This window comes from Dendronephthya gigantea, unplaced genomic scaffold (genome assembly GCF_004324835.1).
Source record: "Dendronephthya gigantea isolate DGI-Jeju-01 unplaced genomic scaffold, DenGig_1.0 000032F, whole genome shotgun sequence".
In the NCBI taxonomy this organism is placed as follows: Eukaryota; Metazoa; Cnidaria; class Anthozoa; order Malacalcyonacea; family Nephtheidae; genus Dendronephthya; species Dendronephthya gigantea.
In genome coordinates this window covers 1,823,060-1,836,221 of record NW_021163042.1, presented here as the reverse complement: position 1 = coordinate 1,836,221, position 13,162 = coordinate 1,823,060, and the positions used below count along the sequence as shown (strand labels likewise).

Sequence of the window (13,162 nt, the reverse complement as noted above, 5' to 3'; positions counted from 1 at the left end):
ATACAATACAAATTATACTTTACACTATATTTACACATTCATTCTATAGTCTTACTTTTATGCACAAATATAAATAGGTTTCCATTTGCTTCAGGTGTGAATAGTCAACATTGAATACGAAGAATTGTTTCTTCGGCTATAGGCGAGATCCAATTTAATCCATGAATTTAAACCACTGCCATATCAAGCCTTTGTGATGTTCTGTAAATCTTTAAGCACTATCGAGCGATAACGTCTTTCCAGGTCTATCATGAACTCCACATACTCTGATATTTCAAAATTAAGGATAGGGCTTTCCTAAAAATAACAACCAGAATGACAATCATTTTACAGTCTTTCCCGCATGCATGCAGTTTTCCCGCATGTTGTTTTTCCATAAATTTTTAATTCCACGCGTCATGGTATTACAATTCGTGATTTGGCGAATGAATTGTCAGAAGTTGAGAAATAAACTGATCGAACGACTATAAATTTCTAAATTTTAGCGGTTCCAGTAATTGCAGAACTTTGAATAAAGAACAGTGGCCTTCTCATGATCTTAGATTATTGAATGATTATAACTGTGTGCCATGGAGGATCAAAAATTATATTTCCTTGATCTTTAAGTGTTTCCATAAATCGTTTACCATTGGTTAGTAAAAGCTAGGGGGGAGTGAGAAGACGTCTGTCTACTCAGGCCATTGGTACGTACATACCTTTAGAAACAGAGCCAAACTCTGACGTTGTGTTTCGAGAAGAATATCTCTTTGCAAATGATGAAAAATGGCAACACACAAGTAAACCTAAAGACAGATATATGTGCAATGTAGGATGTATAACATTTAAAACGTTACATACGAAAATCCACTATCTAATGGTTTGTTCACACGATTCAATTTTGTCGGATCCAATCTGGATCCAATTCACTTCTGACGTATGGAATGTAGTTTGTTATTGATTATACATTTTAGTTGACTTGCTGCCCATATACATTGCAAGTAAATAGACTATAAAACATCCACAAGAATGACTGGATCGTGTGACATGATCTTAACAACATAATTGGTAATCATATAACATACTTGGTAATCGATTCCCATTGCCAAACAAATGATGACGTACGAACAAATATCTTCCCAATCCAAATAATTCCAAAAACATTGTGATAACCAGTGTTGGCAGATCTGCACAAACATACATAGGTATATGTAATAATGATGAAATAAAAGCTGCCAACCAAAACATCCGACCATGGGACCATAGTTAAAGGGCCTAACCAGCGATTGTGCATGGGATGTTCTTTTCAATCCTTTCTGCATGCACACTTCATATTTCTATGTACAGGCTTATTACATAACCTGCATTTCCATATGGCATACCTGAGAAGGAGTGTAACCGGAAATTCTAAATGCTGAAAATACCAGTGGAACCTCCGCCTATAGGAGATAACTATATCATTTATACCATAAAATAAAACAAATGACAGTCAATCTAGCGTTATGAACAGGAGAAAATCATGGAGACAAAGATTCATTGACTCAGGTTATGCTGGTTATCGAAACGTCAAATTCAACCTGAACTTCACTTTTACACGTTTTACACTAACTTTGATGATCGATCAGCTTCCAGAAATATTTTATTACAGGTTATGCATTAATACAGACTGAAATGCGCAATTCAAGTCATTTCCTCACCTGCAGCACCAGCTCAATGTTATGGCAAACTGAAGAATATATTGGAGGAATACCACTAACCATTAATGGCGTTGGAAGATGTACCTGAAAAGGATATTATGCAATGCAATGTTTGGATTGGATTTAAAGTTTTCATTCAGGCTAAAGGGTTTCTATTGAACACCTCCTGTAACAGAATGGACATTTAAATTTAAGAAAAATAACTCGCATACCATGCAGGACTATACTGGAGCTCTATATATCATATACTAATTTCAAGGTTATTTAAAAACAAGGAGAAGGACCAAAACTCAATATACATAAAGAGAAATACGTCTAGACCGCATGGTTTCACAAACGATATACTGAATGACACTATTTCGCCGACAATTCTGCACCTTTTACCCACAGAATTATTGATACAGCGTGTTATACATACAGAGGCATGAAGTCTTGGAGTCCAAAGGTAAACTGAAGAAACTAGACAAGAAAATTTGTAGAGGAAATTCCAAGATTTCTCTTCGTCGCCAGACATGATCAAGAAAATGGTTGAAGCGAACCAATCAAAACCAGGATAATAATCGTTTAGAAAGTCTTACAAGCCATTAAGGAAAAGAAACACGAAACAAATCAAAGATGTTCTCATAATATTTTAACTAGAGTACGACATTGCATCAGACGCAATACGAATACATATTTTTCTGAAAGTATAGTGCAGAACTATTTGATAAAGAACTAGCAATTTAAGGTTTTGGTGTGGCAAACGTATCAGTCAAATGGTTGTGCTGGCTTCAAGCAAAATGAGAAAACAAAACCGTTTCATTTACTAAAATTTACTTTATCGTGATGATGATTTGTTCAATATATTGACGGTAAAAAAATAAATTAGTTGAGAGTTGGTAAATAATTTTTCAAAAAAGAAAACAAAGCATTAACATAAAAAGGATACTAATGGAAGATTCAAACGACTTGTGTTGCTGTCCTTGGAGAAAGCATTTAGCTTTTTTTAAAAGAAGAACCAGGTTATTGCTGATTTCCGCATTTGATTGAATCAACTTTAAGTGACTTCCATAACGAATGGCAAGCTTGACACCAAGATGTTGCAGTTCAGACAAATCTACCCCCATCAGGATCGTTTCACTTCCTATACAAAAACATGGTGATCACATTGCCGGAGAACTATAACAACTCGAAAAATAAACCCTAACTCACGTCTGTATACTTTTTACAATGAACCTGCACTAGCTTAGTGATGAAAAATCACGATCCCACAATTTTCACTCCACAACAGCAGCACTTCCCGTTAATTGGGGAAAGCTTTATTTTGAGAACCTCTTGTTCGAAATCTTACTATTGATTGAACATGATCCTATCACTATATACAAAAGTTCATTTATACATCGGTCATACGTAGTGAAGGAATTAAGCCAGCTTTTAGCTAACAGCATTCAACTTCTACGTACTATATAAGTCAGTAGATAAAATATACCTGAAAAATCGATGAGTGGAAATATGGCTTCTTCTGGATTACTGGACTGAACATCGACCAGCTGTTCCAATAAATTACCAAGCACTAAAATATATTAGTTGGAGCTATATTTGTACAGGATAATGCCACGAGGAATCATTGACCTTTACCTACATTTCCAATCTAACGAGATTTACCTTTGTTTTTTAGCCGTCCCTCGGTTGAGGTGAGTACATTAATTATCATGTGACAGCATTTCTCTCTCCATTCTTCACTAAAATATTAAACACATGAACCATGGGCATAAAAAATACCTATAACATGTCAAATTTGCGCGCTCTGATGGATTTGACGTGTTGTGGAATGAATTATGAATGTATGATAAGGTAAAAAGAAAACGCACAAAATCGTTGTTTCAGAGTAATATACCAAATAAAAAAATCATCCTGCAGCTACGATTTTTCTTGCCAATGATACCTACTTGCGAGGAGTTTCACTGCGAAGATGTCGACTGAGATCATCGTCTAGAAAATATAGTACATACGCTAGCTGTTATATTTTTAAGATATAGATAAAACCACAGTGGATTGGATTGGTGGATTCATGCATCCAAGTTCCAAGTCAACTAAGTCTGCAGGCGATAAGTGCAGTTCAATTGTGTCGCCAGGCCTTCAAGTAAGGTTCTTAAAAGTATACGGATTACTGTAACTGCATGCAAGCGTGCACATGTACTTACCTTGAATGCAGAGCTTCGTAAGTGAGTCTGTAAAGATGTAGGGTTTTAATGGAGGAGGGTATGTTGAAAACATTGGTACACAGCTCACTTCGTTAGAATCCTAAACAGATGATATGTCTTGTTGTAGACCTGCATCTCATAGGGATAAAATTTATTATAGCGCATGAAATTTTTTTATTGCTTATAATTGTTGCGATATGTTTCTCCATGTGTTTTATACATTTCAGAAATTTGTTTGGAAATTGAAAGTCAAAGCATACAAGGATACAAAAGAATTAAAGAGAATATGAGTGGACACGGCTGTCGAGAGACAAGATTATACAATCCAATCGAAAGCCTTATATACAGTTATGCCAATTCCATATAGCCTACGCGTACATCAGATAAAGTTCTTGGCGGCAAGTTTCTTTCTGTCGGTCCACCAACAAAATATGTTTTCACAAGAATATGATTGCGCTCCATTGAACAAGCATCTATGACGAACGCCGAACTATATGTAAAGGAAAGAAGAATTCTCATAAAGCAACATGGATACATAATACTATATACACATGTACCCTACCTTCCTCATGCAGGTCAGTTGACCTGATTACCAACAAGTCAACGAACAATAGTATAACCATGCACATATCAGGAAAACCCGACCATATATAACTACCTGCTAGGTAACAAGCTCTTGACTTGAAGTTGCAGTAGGACTTCTTGAATATTATACTGAGTTTGTAGAAGCAAAAACGTATCCAACGAGGAACACATTACATTCAGTAATCTGAAACGTAGTGGAGTTTAGAACTTCTTTACAAAAACGACATGTATAATAGCAAGGGCAGCTAAGAATATTAGTACTTGTACAGCGAATTACATACGAATCAACTTACCTTAACCCATATAAGTGCGCTTCTTCAAAATTCAGCAACAGCCTGACCTTATCTTCCGAATCTATCAATGCTAAGCGTTCAATTATCTCCTGTAATAAAAAAACAACAGCAAAATAATAAAATTGTAAAGATGGATATAAATAACAACCCAAACAAGAATTTACGACTTTAATAAGAGATGACCCTATATTCATATAATTGTGGATATAACAGGGTTAAGTGTTGCACTCTGAATAAATATAGGGGATAACGACACCAAAAACGAACATCCGGTTATTGTAAACGCCGCCAAACACTATCGCAGTAAACTTACCACAATGGTGGTTGGATATGGATATTTATTGATGCTTGTGGATACATTGTCATCACGCAGTTCCGGTGATGTGCTTGACAAAGGTTGATGCACAATCAGTTCAAAAACAGCAGGGAATGACGACAGGATGTTTAACAAGTTCAACATGACCTATAAAACGGGTAAACCGTTCATGACGTCATTTGGAAACCGTCGGCAACATTATTATTTCATAACAAAAGAGTTTTACTGAGACAAATAAATGAACCTTGTGTAGTGTCTTCTCTATGGCATTCTCTTTGATTCTGGGTGATATTATTTTATTGTCGTCTTCTCCTCCCTCCAAACAAAACCACAGATCATGCAGAAGACTGGTTACAAACCCTAAAAATAGCGATGATGACATCGATCTATAGTTCTAATTCCGATACTGAGGCATCAAAGAAGCTACGGCCTACGGATATATTCTTTGACGCATATATTCTTTGTTAAATGCATCATCGAAAAAACTGTTGATGAAAACAAAAAGACTACGTTGTTTACCTGATGTCTCTAAAGCTACAATGCCTGGACAAGTTGCAGCGATCTGCGTGACCATCACACCGTAACCAAACTTTTCACATTTGCTGACCTAAAATATTTTGCAATGTTTGATATTTTTAGATAACTAAATTCACATGGAATGGCAGCCTATATTCCTGGTAGAATACAAAAGTTAGGCTACTCTTTTGCCCGAAATCATATCGACATCGAAGTTAAAACAAATCAAAAACAAAAAGAAATTATTTAAAACGTAAAAAGTATAATGCATATTTACTAGTCTACCTGCAATTTCTTTTTGTATCTTTCGTACATATATGAAACGCATTCAATCATTGCACCAGATTGTTGTAAAAGCAACACACCCTAACATGAAAATCAATTGTACCTTTGACAGAAATTGATGGCCACAGATTTGTTAAAAAAATCATGCATTTTATACAATCAAAATCGGTCAACTATCAAATCGGAAAGTGAGCGTTCGGTGGTACATATTACGTACTTTAGGGGTTCCAGCAAAATTGAGAAGATTGTCTATGAGGCACGTCGGTAGGATAGACCTAGAGAAAAGAAAGGTAATTGTCATAACGAGTACCATTATAACTTTTTAAACATAAATAAATTAGTTTTAATGTTGTTTGCATGTGTATAATGTAGTTTCAGGTACCCTATTAATGGAGCAATAAACTCTGTAGGGATCACCAGTTAGAATTGACAAAGCATGTAAATAAATAAATATATTAGTCACTGCATGCATTGGAATAATAACCTATACTTACCGACTTTCATCACGGATATCATCTTCAACTGAATATTCACCAGTGCACGACTGAAAAATAAACATTATTAAGCTACTTCACCAGCACGTCCACACAAAGATAATACGTACAATAATAAGTAATGATGTGGATCCATTTCTGACAATGGATTTAAAACATATCAGTTTACATTCACTATATGCGCATTAATTTGCATGATTCTTATTAACTAATGATACTGAATACAGCACGTTTTTCATGAACTTTTGGACATTCACGCAATACTTCATTTTGTGTTCATGAACGTACCGATCTCCAAGCGTCTGCTATACATTGATGTAAACCATAATGACTGGTGACAAGTAATCCTTCACAACCATTGTACAACTGTCTACACACGAACACAAACGCACTAACAGACATATGAGGTAACGTCACTTTTCCAGGCAACTGGCCATTAAGAGCCTTTTTTGTAAACTCAATAATAACATGAGCTGGTGCCAATCTACAAAAATAATGTTACTCCTTTAGTGCTACACAGGCAGCGCAGAGAAGGCGGAGGTCGTTGGAGATGGAACATGCATGTGCATGGGGCAACCACGTCCCTGGAGCGAATTTCACACAAGGGATAAAAAATCCCAAGCTTTCAACCTAAACTCTTATTGTCTAAGATATTATTTGTGTAACATTCTAGTGTCAATACCTATTTCGTTGCCATCTATCATGCTTTTCACCATACAAAAGAAGACGTCTTCCGCAATCGGACGCGGCCAAACACGCAAGAACGTCAGCAACATAAAGAAGGGTATTCTTATCCAAGTCTGAAGACTCTTCATCCACCTCCTAATAAACAAAATGATCCATTATATAATATATACTTCGTTAAGTAGTAGCTGAACAAATTTCCATGCACATGCATAATCCTTACAGCAATTCCTTCCAAATATGTTTGAAGAGGTAACAATAATGCATTTGCGACACTGTCCTAAATTAAATATACAATACAGCAAACATCATTAACGAATATTTCAGGTGTTGTAATATCTTGTACATTCCTTTAACGAAGAGACGAACGAAGACAAAAGAACCCACATGCACGTATAGAAAAATCTCCCTGGATATCAACTTACTGCGTGTTAACTGATTACCTTACAAAGCAACTCTTGACTAGCGACACTGTCTGATGCAATCTCTTTTAAAACACCAACAACAAGTTCTCCGGGATGATAAGAATCTAAACGTCAATATACAACATTATAAAACATTTTGTAGCACAATGCTTAATGTTGTTTGTTTGTTTTCGCCGTTTGCTGTAGTTTGCTTTAGTGTATATAGCAACAGAATCAGACTGCACATACAGTACCAGTAAAATTTGGATAATTAGCGGACATTATTTCAATAAACGCAACCACAAGATCGGTAGTGGATACATCATCTGACAATGAAATTGAGAAGAATAATCAAACTTTTTGCATTTATATACAATGAATAATGGACTGTACAGTGTAAACAACTCGTTGCCGCGATAAACTAAAAAAAAATAATGAAAGTACTAATAAATAGAAAAGGTGTACAATGACCAACCGTCAGTATTAGGTAGAGAAACTGGAAATAATTCACGTGAATCTTTATAAAGAAGTAAACGACCAAGCAAACACAACGAGTGCACAAAGTAGATGTAATCAAGTTGCTGGTAACTATAATTACTATCTTTTTTCTCTAAAATGAAAAACAAAATATTTGTGTTATAAATCAAAGCAAAGATACACCATTGTTCATTCACATTATTAACACGATGGTTCATTAGTACGTGTCTTTTAATCACAAACGTCAGGGTTTATACTTGATTCTGTTTCGAATGGCATTTCTACATATTCATCATCATCTTCTAGCACATCGAATGGCAAGAGACTCTTGCTGATTGATGCAAACTCCAGACAATGTTGGATCGTATCGATGAGCTAAGGCAGAGAAAATCATTCTAATTTACAACAACTGAACGAAATGTGGTATTTGAGTTCATTTTCTTAAACTTTGCATACCCCACGAGCGCTCGTGAGACCAACTATGTAATGTAATATAACGTAGCTACTGATATGGACACTCATTGCCGTTGCACATATGTAATGCCAATGTTTTGAATACATGCAGGCCTAGAATAGCTTAGAAGAGACATTCTAAACAATAACCTAACACCTCCGCAAGGATCTTATAGGAATACTAGAATTTTGGTTGAATTCTTTTCTTGCTCTGACACAGGACCACATACCTATAGGGTTTCATGCAATAATTTGTACCTAACTGAAAAAGTTTACGCACCAGGTTGGGATGGCGCTTGAGTTGTTCCACGACAGGTTTTCGGCTGTAGTATCCATGCTACAATAATCACAAAGATTAAAAGACGATTTGAAAACTCATTGAGAGGATGAAGTTTTGGTATGTACATGTACGTACAGTTATTACCATCAGTAAATAATTTTTTTTAGTATTTTCTTATAGTAATACCGCATAGTAATTAGCGTTGTGGCCCTTAGAATCACATCATTTACAGATAGAGATAAAGTATGCTTTGTGGCCACGAGACTTTGCCGAGTAAAAAATACGATGATGAGGACAACAAACACACACGCTTTATTTCGATATCTAAGTAAGCGAGTGTCTGATTACGTCACATGTCATCCTTAATAAGCTATCCTTACCATCCATTTTTTAAACCAGGAAGCCTTCGGATCCAAGAGAGCCAAATAATGCAGTGGAGATATAATAGCATTGAACGAAGAAAGGCCAAAATGGTTGTTACCTAAGCTCAAAAGAGATATCGAGCTTTCAAGAATATCTCCCACAAATCTAGGTAGAAAAGAGTAATGCACGTGTTTATCATAAAGGTGATTGTTTTATAACAGTAGCTTCTCTTGACCAATCATAATTAAAAAGAAAAGTAAGCGAAAACCTAGTGGTGGAAAACCTCATTTAAAAGACTCTATGACTTAAAGGTTCTGAAAACGTTTGTAAATACCATTCCCAACTTAAAAAATACAATTGCTCCGGTACGACAAATCATACAGTACTTGCATGCAATCAAAGAAAGTTAGTTTAATTACCTTTCCGGATACCTGACCCAGTATGATGGAATTTCGTGAAGAAATTCACAGAGTAATCGAAACTATAAAGAATAGATTTCATCTTATTGAAGAACAGGTATTATTCAGAGGATATTTATTCATTAACATCAATATACAAGTTAGTATAATATCAAAAATCAATTGTACTATTTGTAAATCTTAATTTGTACAACTTAATCTTAGCCTTATTTCTCCGACATTTAACCTTAATGAACGCAGAGTTTTCTTTCGACAAATATTATAAACCTACTTTTTTCACCATTTTTTCATTACTCTTTTTCGCCACATTTAATCCGTCGTCAAGCTGTCCTTGTGCATGATTACTGTCTTGAAAAATGCTCGTTAGATGGTTAGCTGCAATAAAAACGCAAATTTTGTCATATCAAACAGGATACGAAATTAAAAAGCCCACTTTTTGCCATTTCTACAGTATATCTAAAATTTCACCACCAGAGACTGTTTAGTTTATATAAATAATAATTCGACTTTTATCGTTTATTTCACAGTATATAATCGGTTATACATGTATACGATTTTCAATAAGTAAGAAAAGTTTCGACGTCCGATTAAAAAGAGTTTTCTCTGTTGATATACTTACTAAGACAAGTAAACACCTCACATGTCGCATGTGCATTGTTAATTATATGCATCTTTGAGAGGAGTTTGAGGCTGATATCCTGAATAAAAGATTTTAAAATACTTTGAGAAAAATATCAGTTTTCAATGCAGATTTCACTAATGTGAGTAGTGATGTAAAAGCGTCAACTTTTGAGGAAGATCTACACTCACAATATGAAAGACAACATATATGAGGAGTATCATTGCTTACCGAGATTCTGTCATTCTCATCACCAAGAGCAAGACCAAGACATTTCTTTAAGGAACTCCAGTGTTCACTGGTAACAACATCTGACTGAGGAATTTGAGACAACATCATAAGCACCTGATATCGTGTCTATAGAATAAAAGCAGCACGTTAAAAGCGCTTGATGTACAGCATCAATACTTGAATCCATGTAACCATAGGTATTATTGGATTGTTGGTACGATTCTACAGTCAGTTTTGTCGCCGAAGTTTATGTCTTAGTGAGACACGATTATCATGCCTCAGATACCGCATACATTCAGTGAAGGCAGGATGCACGGAGACACTTGCATGAACAGAGGCTAATATTTAGAGCAGGCTAGAAGGTTTCGGTACCATGCACTGGGGATAAAGTAGGGTGCATAACGATAAAAGTAGGATATGGCTAGCTGCTATAGGGCACCTTGGTTAAGGTAAGACATATAGATTTTAAGGATGAATAAAGGCTACAAGGTACCAATACAATAGCAGGATTCTAATATATAAGGCAAAAGAAGGATGCCTGCATGAACACGGTTACATACCTCGACTGATTGTGACATATCCAATTTTTGAGAGATAGTTCGCAACTTTTCATGTGGCATAAACATATAACTCATCTATGAAGTAACATAATAATATAATGAAAACATGGCTACTCAATGGTAAAGTACACATGCAATCATACCTTGCCAGATGATGATAGTGACGATTCTTCTTCAATGGTATCTGACAGATATTTTCCGCAATATTCATTGTATTCATCTGTCCACATTTGATGCTTTGATGATTCATCAAAACTTTGAGTCTTTTAACGAAATAAGGGCATGTTTTGTAATATAACCAACAAATTTCACTGTCATTTAACGAAACTATTATGCACCTGTTTTTCGATCATTTTTGTAAAGAATAATAAACAAAATATACAGGAATTTGAATATCAGGGGATCTTTCTATTGTAGTGAAATTGTCAAATAATTTCAACCACGAAAGGCTTCCGCCTTATTCTTAGGCGAGACCTTTTAAATTTAATTAACATCAAGGCATGTACACTACAGGTATAATCTTAAATTATGTCCTACCATTTCATTAACAGTAGCCTTAACACTTTCTAAAACTGACTGAGACAATGTGGAGTATCTAGAAAGAAGATGAAATGATTTGAAACTGTCAATCACAAGGTGTAAGAGGGATTCAGCGAAGTATTTTCCGAAGTGATTATATTTATATCATTACTGAGGGAAATATTTCGAGGAATCCCCTGAGCAGAGGATCTATATATATAAATGATATATTATATATGGTACTGAGAAAATGACTGTGAAAACGTAAAACGTACTCCAAACATTTTCCCACTTCTCTCTTTACCCACAAATCTCACAAGTTTAGTTGCGGCTTCCAGGAATAATATTCACCTCTCTAGCCGTAAATACTTAGTGACTGCTGTGGTGAAGGACTGCAGATATTAGTATTCACTGATGAATGGGTACCATCTATGTGTTGCGAATTATAATTTGCACTTGCACTATATAATCTCCAGTGTTGCAAGATTATTTTCTCAACTTAGTTTCAGTTGTATATAATTGTTCCCATGGAATTATCGAGAAGTCTCTCCTGCTTGAACTTGGCAAAATATCCCTCAAATTCACCTATTCTAAACACACATAAAATAGCTTGCAATGTCACATAAATAAGCAGTTTGTGTGGCGAAAAGAGACAGGCATCCTGCTACAAGAGATCTACTGCCAGTAAAACATAGGAAACTGTATAAACTCACTCTTGAGAAACTAATAATTCTTCAATAATTAAAGGGATGTAATTAGTGCAATCAACTCCACCCACTGCCCGTTTCTCCATCTCATTTGCCACAACAGGTAGTAATGCTGTATTGATGAGACTCCGTAGTTGACGAACAAACTCATAACTAAAAATGAATGATATATAAATTTTATGCACCAAAGTTAAAACAAACTTTGATATATAATATTTTGCAATTTTAAAACTCCATGCATCAAAAGAACCTGAATGTCTGGTTTAACACCCAGTACATAAACCAGACTGCTATCTTCCCTAAATACGCGCCAAGGTTTATTTTTCCGGAAAAAAATGCACGTCTTATGGAAAAAATTTCAATGATTTATGGACTTACAGGGGGTACTCTTTCAGCATTTTTGTGGGGGGGGGCAGAGCATTTTTTTGCAATTGGTCACGCTTTTGCCTGTCACTGTGCATGGGATTGTGAATAGTTCACAAAGTTAGCATGTTTATACCCAACAATAGTTCTGAAAAACACCATACTGCTTTTACATCAGCATCTGCATGCTTCACGTTTGCCCACCACAAAATCACGCACGGAATATCTATACTATCAGCGCACACAACAAAGATAGCAGTCTGGTACATAATACATTGGTAGATACGAAACGTTACTAGGCAAAACATGCAATTTTAATAATACATTAAAAAATTGACCAGTCAATTTTAACGAGCATTTAATGAATATTTTAGGAATTCAATTTTAGCAGGAAGCCCTTCCTATCGTAATGCTTTTACATGAAAATGCTGAAATAGACGTTTTACAACTTTACATCAAATTATACATTTGAAATATTTAATATAGTATGATAGTATACCGATGAAAAATTTCGTCTCTCGCTTCTAAATGTGTTAGATAATCTTCTGCAGCAGCTAATGATCCTGCTGCTTTAAGTTCTGGCTCTAAACGTGAAATGAATTGTTTCAAACAAGCAGTAAATTCGCTTTGAGTTGGTTCTTTGCTCCCACCGCTTTCAGCCGCCATATTGAAAATTTTATTTATTCTTTCCACGCGTTGCCAAGTAAACGACGCGAAAGACGCGAAAAGTTCTCGCAG

At 35.4% G+C, this 13,162-nt stretch overlaps 1 protein-coding gene across 3 annotated transcripts; it reads right to left on the bottom strand.

Moving 5' to 3' along the window:
• Nucleotides 1-13: 13 nt before the first annotated feature.
• LOC114524756 (protein broad-minded-like) lies at nt 14-13,100 on the bottom strand. 3 transcript variants are annotated; one of them, XM_028545927.1, is made up of 38 exons: nt 12,924-13,100; nt 12,068-12,214; nt 11,373-11,430; nt 10,979-11,098; nt 10,836-10,910; nt 10,276-10,401; nt 10,045-10,123; nt 9,697-9,800; nt 9,426-9,487; nt 9,024-9,171; nt 8,644-8,700; nt 8,168-8,285; nt 7,909-8,043; nt 7,688-7,759; nt 7,473-7,558; nt 7,253-7,309; nt 7,028-7,167; nt 6,634-6,829; nt 6,346-6,395; nt 6,069-6,126; nt 5,852-5,932; nt 5,570-5,657; nt 5,295-5,410; nt 5,048-5,197; nt 4,735-4,823; nt 4,515-4,625; nt 4,235-4,346; nt 3,857-3,956; nt 3,602-3,644; nt 3,318-3,394; nt 3,142-3,225; nt 2,602-2,796; nt 2,092-2,246; nt 1,674-1,757; nt 1,359-1,415; nt 1,062-1,163; nt 696-782; nt 14-297 (listed from the first exon to the last, which is right to left on the bottom strand). In XM_028545927.1, exons 1-38 carry the CDS (start codon nt 13,088-13,090, stop codon nt 184-186), a joined length of 3,900 nt encoding a protein of 1,299 aa, XP_028401728.1. In that variant the 5' UTR covers nt 13,091-13,100; the 3' UTR covers nt 14-183. The 3 variants fall into 3 exon arrangements, with proteins under 3 accessions (XP_028401728.1, XP_028401729.1, XP_028401730.1); XM_028545928.1 differs by lacking the exons at nt 12,068-12,214; nt 12,924-13,100 and adding an exon at nt 11,706-11,843; XM_028545929.1 differs by lacking the exons at nt 14-297; nt 696-782; nt 1,062-1,163; ... (3 more) ...; nt 2,602-2,796; nt 3,142-3,225 and having other exon boundaries at nt 3,330-3,394; nt 3,550-3,644.
• Between the last annotated feature and the right edge of the window lie 62 nt (nt 13,101-13,162).